The following is a 19,361-nucleotide window of genomic DNA, read 5'->3' as shown; positions in this document are numbered from 1 at the left end:
TGCTTTTAGCACCCTCTGCAGGTGAACCAACATTATACATGACTTATATGCCATTAAAAAACAGTAAAATAGAACAGTGTAGAAAGGGTATAATGAAGATGCTTAAATTGTCAAGAAATAAACAAATCACCTTTTCTTAGTTCTGTTTATGCAAGGTACTGTTTACAAGTTAATTATCTAATTTACTAAAACAACAAAAATATGTGTGTATGTATATTTCAAAGATAAAATGTTATTCATCATGACCATGCTACTGACATAAAGAAAAAATTTAAATGTAATATTAAAAACTGTCACATTTTAAAGATCATACCAAGAATATTCAGATTATAAATTACTTGAAAATAAAATCAAACTGTCAACTTACCATCTCTGTTGGACAGCAGATATACCAAGCCATTGAGGCATGTGTCAGTGACTTCTGAGATGTTGGTTGCACATCTGCCTATAGTTTGAATAGTGGCTGCAGCAAACTGTTTATCCTGGCTTTTCACATAGGTCTAAAAAAAGATTATTTCAATTTAGTTTATACATTGGTACTATCAAGTGAACAACAACAAAACCCCTATTATATTAAACAATGCCAATACGTAAGAATTCTAGAATACATAATCTTCTGATTTATAACAGGAAGTCCTACTGATGACTTAATTTAATTTTGTTTTTTACTTAAAGATTGTACCTATGATAGAGGCACATTTTCAAGTCAGGTTCATTCACCTGTGGCCACAATGGCTCTGACTTCAAAACAGATAGTAGGGAGCAGTCACCCAAGGACAGCAATTAGTTTAAGTGCAAGGTTAAAAGAGATGATGAGAACTCTCTCTTTGGAGGTTTCAGTTCATTTAACCAGTAGCATCTGTGAATCTATGAAAAAAAGGTTGCTTTTTCAGAACTACTAAATCTAAAAACTGCAAGAAGGGCAAATATGCTACTAACAAACATTTTACTTTCAAAATGGTAACTGAATAGTAGCAAAACTACAACAGTGAGCAGCATTTCAGTAAAGACTTTATACTCAGTTTACAACAAACAAAATACCACACTTTTGAAATAGATTTTCTATAAAAGAATACCTTAAAAATATAGTGTAAACCATGTATTTTTTACAAACTTAAAAAGAAATAACTCATTGAACTAACAAGAGGTAAAAGATATTTACAAAATGTATTACAGCCCTAAAGAATTTCACTTTGGTTATAACTTTCCTAATTTAAAAATGAGGCTTTGTTTACAGAAGTAAACGTACTTTTAATATTAATATTTATATATTATGTAACATTATGTATAAATAGAATTTAAAATCCCATTTTCAACTGAAATTTTTTAAAAAGATTCCCAATCTCAAATGAGACATAAATAATGCAGAATTGACACTATAGTTATCTAACATGCAAAAAAATATATACATTTATATGGTGCCTAAATAGCAAATGGAGGATAAAATCTAAGAATATTTAAAAAACATACAAATTTTGTGAAAATGGTACCAAGAACATGATTAAATGTTAAAGAAATAAATTAAGCAAGTTAAACTCTTAGTACCATGTAGGAAAGATCAATTGTATTTAAAAGTCTTTTCCCAGTTGATTACCTAATTTCTTCAATTAAAAAAATATGAGTCTTTTAAAAAATTCTCTTACTAAAAAGTTATTATTAAAATTAAACTGTAATACCTATTAACATAACCCATAAACAACAGAAATAAGTCACAAATATAGGCAGTGATAAAAATGGATACATGAAGACAGACTGTATTTAAAACTCTTGACTAAACAATAGACTTATTAAACATTGATATTACCAAGACTCACTCCCTACAACCCCAGCAAACTTGATACAAAAAGAAAGTGGATAGCAAAAGGATATCCAAACAGATTATACACAACAGGAAAAAGCACAAATGCAAATACAAAGAAAAAACTTTAAAAAGTTAAAAATAAATAGATAAGAAAACAAAAAAATGAAGTAAAAATCAAATTCAAGCAATGTTCTATAGCTATTGATTACTAGATAAGGAATTAAGATACTGTATTTTCTGGCATATAAATATGAGTGGGTATCTAAAACATGCTAATTTGCAAGGAATTTTTCTAGAAAAATATACAGCATGAAAGTACAGTAATCCAGTTATGAAATTACCAGTCATGGACATGCTATATACTATTCTATTACTCCTGTTAAAAACCCACGATGTCCATATAACTAAAAAGAAATTTAATGTGGGCATGCAGAAGGATTACAGCAACAAAATTAATTAAAATCCATAAAAATTGGGAATTGACAAAAACTCTATGATTAGTAGGTAGCACATGGTATGCCTTTGCTGAGAAAACTGTTGATGAAATATAAAACTCATAATATTGATAATACTCACAAAGGCCATAATATGAATGAGGTAATTTTTGAAAAATATTTTTGAGGAGTGTGCTGCTGGGAGGTATCTTATCTATCACCATACATGGTTAAAAAATACAGAAAACAAAAACAATAAAAAAATAATGACAGGGGCAATTTAAACAATTTTTTTTAGCTATACATAAAGCTAAGAGGACAATGTCTAAAACAGTGATAGGTCAATCAAATAGACAACCAAATGAAGACATTTTCAAGAGTGCAGAGTACAGAATGGACTATTGATGATGACAGCATAAAGAGACAGAATCCTTACCAGTAATGTAATTTTGAATAAAGATAGAGTCACAAATCAAAGGTTTTCAAATTCTATGAAAACATGATAGGTACTACTATTCTATTTACCTTAAATTTTAAATTTGTAGTTACTGTTTATCCTTGAAAATTTATAGATTTCTTAATTGTCAATCTAGTCCCAAATCACTGTGTTATTTTATGTATTTCTAAGTGGAGAAGGATGTACATTTAATATTATGCTGAACAAATGTTTTAGAAGTTATTTTATAATTAGCATTGTATGCAAACCTGAAATTCTCGAAGAAGAGTTGATATGTTCGCTTCATTTGCCAAGTTTGTCAAAATTTCAAGCTATGGTAGAAAAAAGAGAAAGTAAACATTTTAAAACACAAAAAATAAAGGATGAATTTAATAAAGATTTCTGTTTTTTAAAAAGTCACATTGTTACAAATGTTGTTAAGACATTATTCCCTTCAGGTGAACTTTGTCTCCTTACATCTATAAGTAGAGAATAGATAGTTACGTACTGCTTAAAAAATACTAATTCTCAACTTTACAACTTATGTCTAATTATCCTAAACAGTTTAATATAGATTTTATTCTTTTGTTAATAAAGTTAGAAAATAAGTTATTCTTCATGTAATAGCTGTTTTCGGATACCAATAAATCCTCTTGATCTGTTCATTCATCCTGCCATCCTACATACTTAAAACATTTTAATTCTCAATTTGTCTTTACGGTTTTAAGAAATATACAATTAGAAGTCCATCTCTAATAGGCTCACTAAAAAAATTTCAATTTTTACTCATAAAAACACAAGATGTAGCTATAAACAATTACATTAAAAGTAAATGATCCAAACACTCCAATTAAAAGGCACAGATTATAGGACTTCTTTTAATGTTCTATATACTAGTCATTTTTCAGATATATGTATTAGGGATATTTTCTCCCAGATTATGGCTTCACTTTTTACTTTGATAAGTACATTGTAATTTTCTGTACAATTTTTAAAAACAACCTAAAACATACAGAAAACTTAAAAAAAAAACTATTTCTGATCTGATTTGAGACTAGAGTTTTGATTTGAGAGCAGAGTTGCCAATCTGATACCACATCATTTTCAAATACCTGTGTATATGTTTCCTAGAAACACAGACATTATCCCACAGACTACAATACAACCAAGAAAATCAGGAAGTTAACACTGATATATCACATCTATGCAACTGTCACTCCTCATTTACATTTTCCTAATTATCTCGATCATGTATAAAGAAAGGATCCAGCACAATATCATGTGCTGCACTCAGTTGTCTATTTAGTTTCCTTCAGTTTCTCATCTTTCTTCTGACCTTCACAATATTGACAATGATTGCAAACCAATTATTGTGTAAAATATCCTTCAATTTGGTTATATTTTATATTTTATTATTAAACCCAGTTTCCATATGAATAACTAATTATTCCAATATTTATTGAATAGTCCACTCTTTCCCCATTGGTTTGTAATGTCACCTGTATTATATTGTACATTTTCACATGCATGGATCTGTTTCCAGGCTTTCTAGTCTATTCTGTTTATTTTGCTAAGCACCACATTGTCTTAGTCACTACAGATTTAAATCCCTAACTACATCTATACTGTAGTTATTTCCTGAACACAACATCTTTTGTAATCCCTTATGTTAGTACAAACTGCCTTTCCCCTACTCCCAAACCCTACAACCTCCCAATCAACCTATCAAATAACAAAAAAATTCACAAAAATGTTATTCTTTTAAGATATACTCAATCATCATCTTTTCTACAAGTCTCTTCTAAATCTCCCACAGAATTAATCCCACCTCTGTGTTTTACACAGCACTCAATTCAAGTCTCTGAAACACTTAAAACACATAATAATGAAATTATCTATTTATATCAGTCTTCTTCAGAGTACCATGAGTTACTCGAGGTATAGGTAGCATGTCTTACTTTGTATTATTAGAATGAGCACAGAAACAAGTATATAATAATAATATAGTTTAGAAAGTATAAAGAAAATCCCTAAATGTACCTATTTTTTTTTTAAAGCAGGTCCCTATTTTGCAGATATGAGAAGCTATGGCAATACCTTCAAAGTAAACATGCATTAGAGTATCTGAAAAATAAGAACATGCATACCTTCAGTGTCTTGATCATAGTTGGATCAGTTGACCTAACATAGAAACTCTTCAGATAAGGTTCAAACATACCCTAGATTATAAAAATAAATATATAAATATAGTTATGGTACTAATGCATTCATTTCTCTATTGAATTATTCAGTGTACATACCTTTCTTTGAATTGACATTGTTGCTATATTCTGTAGGACAATATACTGCACCTCTCTAGAAATTAAAAGAATATTTTTCATTAGGTATATTTTCCAGTGAAATTATCTTTAATCAACACATTAGAGAAAAATAATCAGCAGCAAGTTTCATATTGAATGGAACTTTTAAACATAATAGTGAAAAGTTTTTAGTAAATCTTGGATTTTTAAAAAAATTTTTTAATTTTGGTATCATTAATCTACAATTACATGAGCAACATTATGGTTACTAGACTCCCCCCATTATAAATCTTGGATATTTACCCCCGCTTTTTAAAATACATTTTAAGTAAATATATTTTATAAATATATATTATTAATAAATTAGATTTGATTCATCATGAGGAAGAGTTAAAACCAGTTTTATAATATCATATTCCTAAGATGTAAAGCCAATACTGTAGCTGCTCTGAATGCATGCAAGGAAGGTATTCTTAGGGCTACTGGAATAAATATGATTACAGCAATAATATAAACTCTTGGTTGGTTCACTGCGTCACTCAATTCTGCCCAGAGTGAAAGACAAGTTAAAAAAACAGTCATTTTACTTTATGCCCAAACATCTAAGAAATGAAGGTAGAACTGAATCTGGTATAAGGCTTCATGTGAAAGTTGCATTCTAGATCCTTCTGATAATTTTTGAACTAGCTATAGTTCAAGAAAGAAAAATTGTTGAACTGATAGAAGGGAAAAGAATGACTATGTATAAAGACAGGGGAGAGAACAGGAACATAAAGGAAATAGTATCTCACTAAGGAATGTCAGAAGCCAATATAGGCCTCAAGTTATAGCACTAAGTTTGAGTTAAGGACAAAAATAAATATGTATTCCCCTCCCCACCCCAGCTCTATTAGTAGAAGTAAGCACTCAAAGAAACAATTTAATTTAAAATAATTAATTATTAACTGAAATAGACTCATAAACAGAGGGAGAACAGAATGATGGTTGCCATATGGTGGGGGATTGGGTGAAATGGGTGTAAGGGGAAAAAAAATCAGTGAGAATGTTTGGTATCTTGATCTGGGGCAATGGTTACATGAGTATATACACATGTCAAAATTCATTAGCCTATACATTAAGATTTGTGCATTTTATTATATATACCTCAATATAAAATATTTTTAAAAAACTATTAATTACGAAATACCCAGGGTAAGCTAAATGTTTAAATTCTTAAACACAGAAAATAAAACAAACAACAAAAATCTGATCTTAAAATTTCAAAGTACATGTCACAGGAACTCTATGTAAGTTTTCTGAATTGTTGACCTGAACTGCTGAATTACAGCAAGGTAAAATTAAAGAGAAAGGTATTCTTGCTGTCTATCTATCTACTTATGTATCTATGTATCTATGTATCTATGTATCTATCTATTTATCTATAGGAAATGAAATGAGTATGCACCTCCTTAAAAAAAGTAGCTATTAAGAACATAGTTCTCTCCTTAAATAGAGCAAACTACAGTAATTAAATACAGCAACTTTACAGAAAGCAGCAATTCTGCCATAAACTACATATTTAGCATATGTATTGCTTTATATAAAATCACATATAATTATACTAAGCCAATGTGATAATACTGAAATGTGAAATGTATAGTTTTTCAGTGTTTCCAGATTTACTTGAACTCCTAAACACTGTCATTATCACATGTACAAAAACACTTTACTAGGCTACTACTGGTGATAGCACATACTATTTGACAAAAAATATTTTCAATCTCTTTGGGCTTGTGTTAAAACCATCTAGTACTTATCATTAACTTTGAGATAAACTGTATACGGGCTTTTATGATGATCCCCTTAAGCATGAAATCTTATTGGTAAAATACAGTAAGAGCCACATATTAGATGTCTGAAGACAGATTGTATTTGTTTAAACATTATGTTTGAATGAATACAGCAGAGAAAAAATTCACAAAATCATGTCCTACCTATTGCTACGAAGTAAACGCACTAGTGATTTGGAAATAATGCCAGCTTCAGATTTTGGTGATATGTGCCAAAACAGCTGAGCAACTGCCATAACCACCTAAAAGATAAAGCATGAAAACAGTCAAAACTATGAACACTGAGCACCCTATAGTTTCAAAGTACATTCTTATATATTATTTCCATAATTCCTATAGGATTCCTGTGAAGTAAGAAGAATATGTAGTTACCCTCTGTAGCAGACTGAAGTGTCCCCCCAATAATTCATGTGTATCCTCAGAATGTGACCTTATTTGGAAATCAAGTCTTTGTAGATGTTATTAAGATAATGTTTAGATGAGATCATACAGGGTTAGAGCGGGCCCTAAGTCCAATGAATGTCCCTATAAGAGACAGAAAAGGACACAGAGACACAGAGAAGAAGGCAACGTGAAGATGGAGGCAGATACTGGTTGATGTATCTATAACCCAAGGAATGCTGGATTGTTGCCACCCATCAGAAGCTAACAAAGGCAGTTTCTCCCACAGAGCCTCCAGAAAGAATCAACCATGTTGACACCTTGATTTTTGACTTCTGGCCTCTGAAATATGAAAGAACAAATTTCTATTGTTTTAAACCACTCAGTTTGTGGTAATGTGTTCTGACAGCCCCTAGGAACTAACACAGCTTCAGAAAAGAAAATACATGTTAATTGAAATGCCCAACGTAAGAGAGCCAGTATATGATAAAGCTTGACACAACACTTCAAATCCCATACTCTTAGTATTGCTCCTGCTGTTCTGAAATTGTGAATTTTTAAAAATTGCAAACATGTCTTTTCAAATGAGCCAAATACTTCAGAACAAGAATATCAGCAAAGCCGAAATATTTTTAAAAATCACTGTATTTAATATATAATTAAAGTGACTATTAAAACAATTACTCTAAAATAGCAGCATTTGGGATGACACACATATTACGGACTGTTAACAAATTAAATACTCTCAACCACATTAACATAACAGAGAAATACAGTCTTCCATCAACTGAGAAACATCTTGAGCTCCTATCTTAGGGAATGCCAATAAACAAAGCCACTTCAAAAAAGTAAATGAGGTCCAGTAGGCATATAACTACCAAACCAAATCATCTCATCAAAACCTGATTTTTTGTACTACAAACCAATAAATGTTCCATTAGCACACTCAAAAATAAGACTTGCTTACTGAACTTATATACTTTTAACCACTGTTTGAAAAAATTCGGTTATTTTTTATAAGGGTTTTAACATACCGCTGCATTCCTGCTCTGAAGCAAAGGCTTCGTATTCCGAATTAAAAGTCTATGGTCTGGATCCATAGTATATGGCTTCTTCTTTTTGCCAGACTTTTCCTTCTGTTCATCATCAGATTCATAGAAATTCTTTTCATTGTCTTCTAGATCAACATCCTATGGGAAAGAAATCCAATCCAAGATTAGTTAAGACCTTGATCAGTCCAAATGTTATATGAAGACATCTTTTTTTTAACATCTACAATAATGGTGATGTTTTACTGGAGAATACTACTGTTAAGGCAATTTGAAAATATACTACCTAGGTGAAAGAAAGTCTTGCCTTTTCTAGTATTTTATAATACAGTAACTGTCCTTTCATGCTACAGATGATAATTCTTTTATATTACACAGTAAAAACCTTTGAAAATACTAAATCCCCATAGAAATACCTTTAGCTACCCAAAGGGAAAACTTGACCATTAGATTCTAACAAAGCCTGAAATAATGAGACTACTTAAATTCTGAAAACTATTTCCATAAATTATTAGTCCCTCTGTAACTGGACCAAAGGGTCTGAAGAAAGAAGAGAACTGTTTGAATTATAATACACATAAAAGGGATGATAAAGTTTGACAAGTTTGAAACTACTGATTAAGTGGTCCCTGTGTTGTGGAGAAAGACTCGGTTTAAGATTTATGTATATCCACAAGAGCTGATTCTGTTTTGTTTTGTACTTTCCATTTGAACTCTTCATTATCTTTGTCAGTAAATTAGCCTATGGGCATTTAGCCCTAAAAATAAACAAACAAAGAGCAGGCTAAGACAGTAATTTCCACATGGATAAAATTCAACTACTGTTTAGAAGTAAGTTCCCTTACCAAGTAACTGAAACAGAACTTTCCCCTTCTGGGAAGAATAAGCAGATGTAATTTTCCTTGTTCCTCTTAGTAAATACAACTAGAAATCCAAAACATTATATATATATAAAATAAACCTAAAAATTGAAAGGCAGAGAAAAGAAGAAAGATTGGATAGAACACCAGGACCCAAAAAATGACACAAGAATGAGTTCCTTAGGTTTACATTCTATTTCATATGAAAAAGACTGGGTGCTACAGAAGCTGGTAACCCAGAAACACCAACAAGCAAAGAGAAAACAAAGCTTCCAAAGTCTGCTCTCTGTAGACAAAGGATTAAGAGAGGAAAAAACCAGCAAGACAAACCTTTTTTAGAAATTAACTGCTCCAAGTGCAGTTAATTCTCCAGTAGAGGAAAAAATTGTAGCCCCATATCCACCCATATCCCATCAGCAAAGGCTGACATGGAGAACCTACTTCCGGGTTTGGACTTCAAGAGATGCCCCAACCATCCCACTAGAATGGTGTCAGAAAAGACCAAGATGGGACCAAGACTTTAATCCTCACCAAGAGGTAACAAGGCACCAAGGCAGTGTCAGTGGATGCCAAGTGGGAAGCTCAGATAGCCAGGCCCACCCATCAGTAACAAGGGACCTTTTCCCTTCCCACTATTCTAGTGTTAAGAGGATACTTATTGGACACTCCAAGGACTTGCAGAACTGATATCCAGTGGTAACAAAGACACACCACTCTGTGATGTGGAGAACACATATGGAACAGTCAGGAGACACTTCTACCCCTCCCAGCCAGACAGCTCTCAAGGGAATATTAGTGGGGAGTCAAAAACCCCACATTCACCCACAGTAACAATGAGCATAACCTCTCTGAGGTGTTAATGGAGTCTGAGTAGGGAACCTGGACTTCTACCACAACCTGGCAGTAATGAGGTGCCATGCACCCTACCTTTCCCTGGTGCAGCAGGGCCAAACAAACCTGGCTAAACTGTAAGATTTGATAAGATCCAGAATCTCACAATCAATTCAAAAAGGGGCAGAAGACACTGTGACGGACTGAATTCTACCCCCACTACCCCAATCACATGTTGAAGCCCGAATCCTCAACCGAGACTGTACTTTTGTAAAAACAGGACCTTTAAAGAGATAATTAAGGTTAAATTAAGTGATGAGGGTGCAGCTCTAAGCTCTAATCCAATAGGCTTACTGTTCTTACAAGAGAGAGGCCAATGATGGCACAGGGAAAAGGCATGCGAAGGCTTGGGAGAAGGCAGCCATCTGCAAGCCAAGGAAAGAGGCCTCGGGAAAAACGAAATCTGCCAACACCTTCCTTGTTCAGGGACTCTCAGCCTCCTGCAAGAACTGTGAGAAACTGTGGGAATATAAATGTTGATCAAGCTACCCATTCTGTAGAATTTTGATATGGCAGCCGTAGCAAACTAAAATCAACAAATGATTCACCAAAGGAGCTACACAAATGGCAAAAAAGCACATAAAAATACAATCAACTTCATTAGCTAATTGGGAAATGCAATTAAAACCACAGCAAGATACCACTACACACAGATCAGAATGGCTCTCTTCTACAAAAAATACTGATAATACCAAATGATAATGAGGATATAGAGGAAAGGATCACTCATATACTGGTGATGTACATGAGAGGTTACAGTCATAAGCAGGTTAAATAAACAAATAAATGAGAGTGGAAATCCTTGTCTTATTCCCGATTCTAGAGGAAAAGCTTTCAGCTTTTCACCACTGGTAAGATGTTAGCTGTGGGTGTGTCATGTATGGTCTATATTATGTTGAGAATATACATACTTTGTTAAGAGTTCTTATTATGAATGGATATTCAATTATGTCAAATATTTTTTCAGCATCTATTGAGTTAATCATATGGTTTTTATCCTTTCATTTGTTGATGTGCTGTGCCACACTGATTGCTTTATGGATACTGAACCATCCTAACATCCCTGAAATAAATCCCACTTGGTCATGGTGAATGATCCTTTTAATGTATTTTTGAATTTGGTTGGCTAATATTTTGTTGAGGATTTTGCATGTATGTTCATCAGGGACACTGGTCTATAACTGTTTTCTTTGAAGTATATTTTATTTTGGTATTAGGATGATACTGGCCTCATAGAATGAATTAGAAAGCAGCAGTCCTTCCTCTTGTATTTTTTGGAATAGTTTAAGGACAGGTATTAACTCTTCTTTAAATGTTTAGTAGACTTCTCTTACGAAACCATCTGGCCCTGGACTCTTGTTTGTTGGGAGTATTTTGATTACTGACTTAATTTTGTTAGTAGCACTTGGCCTGTTCAGATTTTCTATTTCTTCCTGGTTCAGTCTTGAGAGATTGAATGTCCCTAGGAATTTATCCATTTCTTACAAGTTGTCCAAATTGTTGGTATGTAATTTTCCATAGTAATCTTTTATAACCATTTGTATTTCTGTTGGTTGTTACTTTGCTTTCATTTCTGATTTTATTTATTTGAGTCCTCTTTTTTTTCTTGATGAGTCTAGCTAATGGTTTCTCAATTTTGCTTATGTTTACAAAGAACCAGCTCTTAGTTTCATTGATCATTTATAATTTAGTTTTTTTGGTCTCTATGTTATTTATTCCTACTCTGGTCTTTATTATTTCTTTCTTTCTACTAGTTTTGGACTTAGTTCTTTTTCTAGTTCATTTAGGTATATATAGGGTTAGATTGTTTATTTGAAATATTACTATGCTGTTTAACCTTCATGCATTTGTGGGGTTTTTTTTTTTGGTAACTGATACCCAGTTTCATACCATGGTGGCTGGAAAAGATACTTTATATGAATTCTTCAATTTGCTGAGATGTGTTTGTGGTATAACATGTAATCTATCTTAGAAAACACTTGGTGTGTACTTGAAAAGGATGTTTTGGGATGTAATGTTCTGTATATATCTGTTAAATCCATTTGGTTTAATGTGTTGTTCAAAGACAACAGTTTCCTTATACAGCAGCACTCTCCCAGTCTCCAAGGAGTGGCCTCATGTAGGAATGTCCTGGGTAGACCGTGTGCCTGGTTTTCACTGGCCGGCCAGAGGCTGGGTGAACATGGGCTAAGGGTGTGCTGCTGCTAGGGTTCCTGGGTGATAGTCTGGGGTTACTCTCACGTAGGTACCAAGCTGGAGGTTGGAAGGTGCAGTCTGGGGGGCTCCTGGGTGAGTCCTGGGCTGGGAGGCAGTCTGTGGAGCTCCCAGGTGGGCACTAGGCTAGGCCATCTGGCAGGCAGCCAGGAGCAGACACAGTCCAGAGGACTCCTCACTCACAACACTTTTCATCAAAAATATTACCATTAGATTTCTTAGAAGAATAATGTCATCTCAGTGCCTTTTAAATCCACAAAAAATCTTGAATTCTCCAAAAAGAAACAACATTAACATCATATTATTTGAAAACAAAGGCAAGTTTTAAAAGTAATACCCCTCTTCAAAAGTAAACTACAAATGATGACATTATCATCTTCCTTTGAATATACAATTCAAAATGAACAACTCTCAGTGCTTACAAAAAAAAAGGACTATAATTGAGATACACTTTTATATATCAAGGCCAGAGTTCAGTGACTGCTCTTTATGCAGCTCCAGGCCACTGGTTCTATTAAATGCATTAGTAAACTAATAAAATGATATGCAAATAATCATATTATCCAAGCATAAGCACTCACCTATAATCTTTATTCAACTTTAATCAAGCAAATGTTCAAACTCTACCTAAAATTGATATATGACAAAACTGATGTATTAACAAAGCACTATACCTAGGAAATAAATCCTCAAACGCACTTAAAATGCTGCTCTCAATAAGCATTTATTCTTTCAATTTCTCCTTTGTTATTAATTAACACACTTTACTAAAGTTCTATTTTATTATTTTAATAAAGGACATATTTGTATTGCTTACTGTACAGGTATTTAGGATTATGGTGGTACTTAGTAAAAAGACTGTGAAGTAGTTTTGCCTTTCATTAGTATCTTTTCCACAAAATTTCAAAGACCTTATGAAACTATTAGGAAAAACATCCACATCTGTGATACTTAATGACAACTTAAAGACCATAAATAAATTAGTATAATTTCTTGAGAGGGATTATTTGAAATAGCATAAAGTTTTAACAGGATTATGGGATAACAAATATGAAGGACATGTTATGTAATACTGAAAATAGTTTTTGATATCAATTTTTAATTCAAAGCATATTCCCCTCAAAAGTAATTTTCTCATACTTTTAATGAAATTTTAATTTGGTCCTACTGCTTTAAGAATATCATGGTATAACTTTTTAGAACTGGTTCTGCTAATTACTAGACGTATGTAGGTATCAACTATACAATTCCCTAAATTTGAACTAAAAGGAAAACAATTAATTGATAAATGAAGGGATAATATATTTATGAGGTTAATGAAATGAATGAGATGAGACTTCCACATAGGATGGGAAACAATCTCCAATAACTTTATATCTGAATTTGTGTTACTGCTGGCTACGTTTTCAATCCATGAGAACAGACATTAGCCAAACATAATGGAATCTATATACATACAACCCGAATGGGTATACTAGGTGACACCAGCTCAGTATCACTGCTGGCTGTATGACCATGGCAAATTACTCGATTTCTCCTTGTCTTAACTTATCTGTAAAAGGGAGTAAAAACAATATCAACATTTATTAGTTTAATGGTTATACAAGCACTTAGTGCCTACTGTACACTGAACACTCAAATAGCGGCTATTACTACTGTTTTTATTTATTTTTTAATTCTTTCTAGAAACCATGTAATAGAACCGATTACTTTACCTCAAATCAAATATCCTTAGATGTCAAATATGAAGGAAAATTTCCTCCTAAAATTATCCCCCAGGAAAGTACCTGCCTCTGAGAATTTACAAATATATCATGAGGCTCTTATAAAATCACTTCATTTCGAACCAAATGTATTGCTTGGGGAAATCATTACACGGAAACAACTTTAATCAGTGGTAGTCACAGATGCTTAAAGTAAGTCGCAAACCCCAGTGACAAAATGTTATTTTAAGTAAGCCTTTAAAGATCACTTTCATAATACAGGTAATACACTATTATAGAGTTTGCCTACAGTAATGGCTACATAAGCAATTTGGAAGTAGTTTCAGTAAGAACTAGAAAAGCCAGGGAAAATAATATGAAACACATCTCTTTGAAGGCACTGAGAAGCTAGAAGAACAGTGATGAATTATGTAGGCAAGACAGAAAAAATATAAACCTAGAAATCTGACTGACATTTGTCATTGCTTTCCCCCAAAAAACATGTGCTATTACTTAAACAGGAGACTGAGAAGCCTAAAAGTTGACTTGAGCTATCAGCAGATTCACAAAACTACAGAAACAAAAATTAGAAGTTAGGATCCATCAGAAAGCAAAATTATACTTTTCCTAGTCTTTGGTTTAAAAGCCTGAGAGTCAAATGGATCAAAGACCTGAATGTAAGTCACGAAACATAAAACTCATAGAAGAAAACATAAGCAAAAGTCTCTTGAATATAAACATGAGCAACTTTTTCCTGAACACATCCCCTTGGGCAAGGGAAACAAAAGCAAAAATGAACAAATGGGACTACATCAAGCTACAAAGCTTCTGTACAGCAAAGGACCAATCAGCTTCTGCTGTAGGCATCCTACAGTATGAGAGAATATATTTGTAAACGACTTACCCACTAAGGTTAACATCCAAAATATATAAAGAGCTCACACACCTCAATACCCAAAAAGCAAATAACCCAACTGAAAAATGGGCAGACGATCTGAACAGACACTTCTCCAAAGAAGATATTCAGATGACCAACAGGCACATGAAAAGATGCTCCACAAAGCTAATTATCAGGAAAATGCAAATTAAAACCACAGTGAGATATCACCTCATACCAGTTAGGATGGCCAACATCCAAAAGACAAGAAACAACAAATGCTGGTGAGGATGCAGAGAAAGGGGAACCCTCCTATACTGCTGGTGGGAATGTATATTAGTTCAACTCCAAAGTAATATGGAGATTCCTCAAAAAACTAAAAATAGAAATATCATTTGACCCAGGAATTCCACTTTTAGGAATTTACCTGAAGAAAACAAGATCCCTGATTCAAAAGACATATGCACCCGTGTTTACTGCTGCACTATTTACAATAGCCAAAACATGGAAGCAACCTAAGTGTCCATCAGTAGATGAATGGATAAAGAAGATGTAGTACTCATACACAATGGAATATTATTCAACCATAAAAAGAAAACAAATCCTACCATTTGCAACAACATGGATGGAGCTAGATGGTTATTATCCCTCAGTGAAATAAGCCAGGTGGAGAAAGACAACTACCAAATGATTTCACTCATTTGTGGAGTATAACAACAAAGCAAAACTGAAGGAACAAAACAGCAATAGTCTCACAGATTCCAAGAAGGGACTAGCAGTTACCAAAGGGAAGGGGATGGGGAGGGAGGGAGAAGGGGATTAAGGGGCATTATATTTAGCACTCACAATATAGGTAGGTTACAGGGAAGGCAGTATAGTACAGAGAAGACAAGTAATGACTCCATAGCATCTCACTACGCTGATGACAGTAATTGCAATGGAGTGTGGGGGGGACTTGATAATACGGGTGAATGCTGAGACCACAATGTTGCTCATGTGAAACTTTCATAACATTGTGTATCAATGATACCTCATAAGTAAAAAAAATAAGCCTGAGAGTCTATAGCCCTGGGAACAAACATTATAAAATTAAAGCCCAGCTTTTAATCACCTCAATCCATAACTGAGGTGATCAAGTGAACTCAAGATTATTGGCACCCTTACCTAGTTATATTCAACAGGCAAATTCAAATCTATCATCTCAAGCTTCAAACTAACGTAACTTCCTTTTATAAAGGAAGGAAAGAAGGGAAAGAAGAAAAGGCAGTATCATTAAGGGTCAGGATATTGTTTCCATTTGGGAATGAAAACAGGATATTAAGTGGAAGGTGTCAAGAGAGGGCTTATGAGTAAACTTACAATTTCTGTTTCTAATCTATGCACTCGTTACATGGTTGTATTCAGTTTGTGAAAATTCATGAAGCCATTTGCTTCTGGCACATGTACATCATATATTTCTAATTTTTAAAACTAAGCATATAAAAGACAATGATGTGAATGTAAATTAAGAAAAAGTAAAAACAGATGTCAAAGCTAAACAGTGAGGATAAAGACAAGAATTTTAAATGGACTGTAAAATAACTATGGATAATATGTTCAAACACTTAAATGATAAGATTGAGCTTTTGGCAGGGAACTCAACAATGTATGACTTTTACAGAAAAGTCAGACTCACTTTTTAGTATCATTTTGATACACAGCACTATAATTTCAGCAACCACTTGTATAGTTCATAGGCATTCTTTAAATTTGACTCTAATTTTACATTTGTGATAATTTGGACAGAACACAAGATTTGTGCTCTCTTAGAGATAATAGGCCAGATAATTAAATAAGTTAAGTGAGGACTCAGACTTTGTGCCTTAGATAACTTTGAACAGTCTTAAAATAATCATTCTTAATTAACATTTAAATGAATGATGGAATGAATTTTATTTTAACCTTGTCCAGAAGTGGAAAACTTGATTAAACAAGCTAAACAAGATATTCTGAGAAAGATGTTTCGTCTATTTAAGTGTAAAAATAGATAAATGGGTTTCAAAGGTATTGAAACATACTGAAATCCATTTATAGTAAGAAGTTTCTATCTGCTCAGCTCATTTCACTAATTGTACATTAGATACAAGAGGAAGATGAACCAATTTTAATATACTACCATGTGCATTTGAAAGAAATATTTTAGAAATATTTCTGGCTGAACTGCTTAATTTTTAAACTTATTTTGTACCTTCTAATATATTTATCTAAAGATTGGTATTAGCAGTCTCCATTTATGCAACATATCTGTAAATCTGGAACCAAGTAAAAAGACCTCTCCTACATAGCTGCTTTAAAATACTGAAATAGCTGTTATGAAGCCTTTAGGCATCATTCTAAATATAAAGTCCTTATTCAGAGTATATTATGCACATAATTTTAACTATCTGGTTAAATAGTCTGGCTTCCTGACACAGAGATAATAAAAGGTATAACTTACAAAGAAAAAAGAAAATATCAAGTATATCTTTCATTCTCTATCAAGGGGCAGGAAAACAGAAATGTGTGTTAGAAGTTTCTGCAACATAAAGGTAAAAAAAAAAAGTCAATTATTAAATGTACTGTTTCTATTGAGCCTGGAGAAATGAGACATTGTCAGACATGGGGTTTTTAATGGATATTAATTAAAACTTTTTACATTGTAGTTATGTTGGCAATATTTCCAAGCCCCATGGTCATCAAGTAATGCCACATTTACTCTAATACACTATTGATATGACTATTACAAAAAGATGGAACCCATTTGACAGAAATCTAACTGATGTAAAAAACAACGAACCCATAAAAGCTGTTCTTTTGGAAAAACGGCTGGTTCTAGAGCCAGGGCCATTAAAATAAATTAAATCATAAAGTATTTAAACCAACAAAGTTTTGTTTTTTCAAAGCTGAAAATTTTGAGCAACCAAATAAATACTGACAGAATTATTTTATAACCCAATGAATAAAATATCTATTATTCCATACTCAAATTTTAAAAAATGACTCAAAAATAAATGGAAAAGTCAAGCCTACCTTACAGAAGAATTTCAGATAATAACTATAGTACTATTATGTGAATGTGTACTGGAGGCTTGAAATGTATTTCCATGACAGCATCATCTCCACATTCCAAGATGATGTATATCTCAAACAACTAATAAAGAAATAAAGATGCTTCTCCACAGAAAACTATTAAATGACTCAAAAAGGAGCCCTAGCCTTGAGGACACAAAAACATAAAACATATGTGATAAAGCTCATAAGAGGAGTATAAAAAATATATTTGTAAATAAATATTTGATTTTTCTGTGATATAAAATACATGTGTATGAAATGAAATTACATATTAACAATAGGCTACTTTTTCCATCTTTCTGAAAAAGTATACATGCCAGCTGAATCCAGAAAAAAGCTTTAATTCTCTCACTTGGAAAACAGGGACAAACTTATATTTGAGGAAGTTTTGTAGTTCCCTTAGAGTGAAGACAGCGTTTTAGAAATACATTCTCAATTAAATTATATAATATCAAGAATTTTACATAAAATCTGGGAGTAGAAGTGAGAAGGGGTAGAGTTAAAATGATAGCAACCATGGGTAGTTAGATAATGTGTATTTGGGGATATAACAGACTGTTAGTTCTAGCGTTGTATATGCTTAAAGCTTCCCATGATTAAGAATTTAATCACTGAGTTTGACTTCAAGAACTACTATAAAGCTACAGTAACCAGGACAGGGTGATATTGGTGAAATAAACAGATTTATGGAATAGAATAGAGAAGCCCAAAATAGACCCAAATGAATATAGTCAACTGATTTTTGACAAGGGATAAAAGGCAATACAATGTAGAAAAGACAGCCTTTTCAGTAAATGGTGCTGAACAACAAATTGGACATCTACATGCAAAAAAATTAATCAATGCATGGGTCTTACACCATCATAAAAATTCTCAGAAAGGTTTATATACAAATATAAAACACAAAACTATGAATTCCAGAAGATAACAGATGACAAAACCTAAGTAACCTTGGGTAAGTGATGACTTTTAGACAAACATCAAAGGCAAGATACATGACGAAGTGACTGATAAGCTGAATTTATCTCATTAAAATGAAAAACATATAATATCACATTTGTAAGTGAATATTTGATTTGTGTGTGATTTAATACAAAATCAAAAGATTTTGCAATAAAATCTGTAAAAGACAATGTCATGACAAAGAAAAGCCACAGACTTGGAGAAATACTGGGAAAAGACACATCTGATAAAGGGCTGTTATAAAATACACACAGAACTTTTAAAACTCAAGACAAAAGAAAACTTGATTAAAAAAACCTGAAGAGACAGCTCACCAAGGAAGATATATATAGAGATGGCAAATAAGCATATGAAAAGATGTTCAATATGTAATTAGGAAAATGCAAATTGAAACAACAATGAGATACCACTACACCCCTAATAGAATGGCCAAAATCCAGAACATTGACAACACCAAATGTTGATGAGGATGTGGAACAACAGGAACTCTCACTCACTGCTAGTGGGGATGCAAAATGCTGCAGCCACTATGG

The 19,361-nt window shown here is 32.9% G+C and overlaps 1 protein-coding gene across 7 annotated transcripts in view; it reads right to left on the bottom strand.

Moving 5' to 3' along the window:
* The window catches only part of AP3B1 (adaptor related protein complex 3 subunit beta 1), a 306,085-nt gene that overhangs the window by 160,941 nt on the left and 125,783 nt on the right, over positions 1 to 19,361 (bottom strand). For all 7 annotated transcript variants that reach the window (XM_036914138.2, XM_057494089.1, XM_036914137.2 and 4 more), the window contains 6 exons: positions 8,216 to 8,371; positions 6,945 to 7,042; positions 4,972 to 5,026; positions 4,819 to 4,890; positions 2,941 to 3,003; positions 368 to 500 (listed from right to left, as the gene is read on the bottom strand). In XM_036914138.2, coding sequence (XP_036770033.1) covers positions 368 to 500; positions 2,941 to 3,003; positions 4,819 to 4,890; positions 4,972 to 5,026; positions 6,945 to 7,042; positions 8,216 to 8,371 — 577 coding nt within the window. The remainder of the gene's footprint in view (positions 1 to 367; positions 501 to 2,940; positions 3,004 to 4,818; positions 4,891 to 4,971; positions 5,027 to 6,944; positions 7,043 to 8,215; positions 8,372 to 19,361) is intronic.

This window comes from Manis pentadactyla, chromosome 2 (genome assembly GCF_030020395.1).
Source record: "Manis pentadactyla isolate mManPen7 chromosome 2, mManPen7.hap1, whole genome shotgun sequence".
Taxonomy (NCBI): domain Eukaryota; kingdom Metazoa; phylum Chordata; class Mammalia; order Pholidota; family Manidae; genus Manis; species Manis pentadactyla.
Note: the sequence above shows the minus strand (reverse complement) of the source record. Positions and strands in the feature narration are given on the sequence as shown.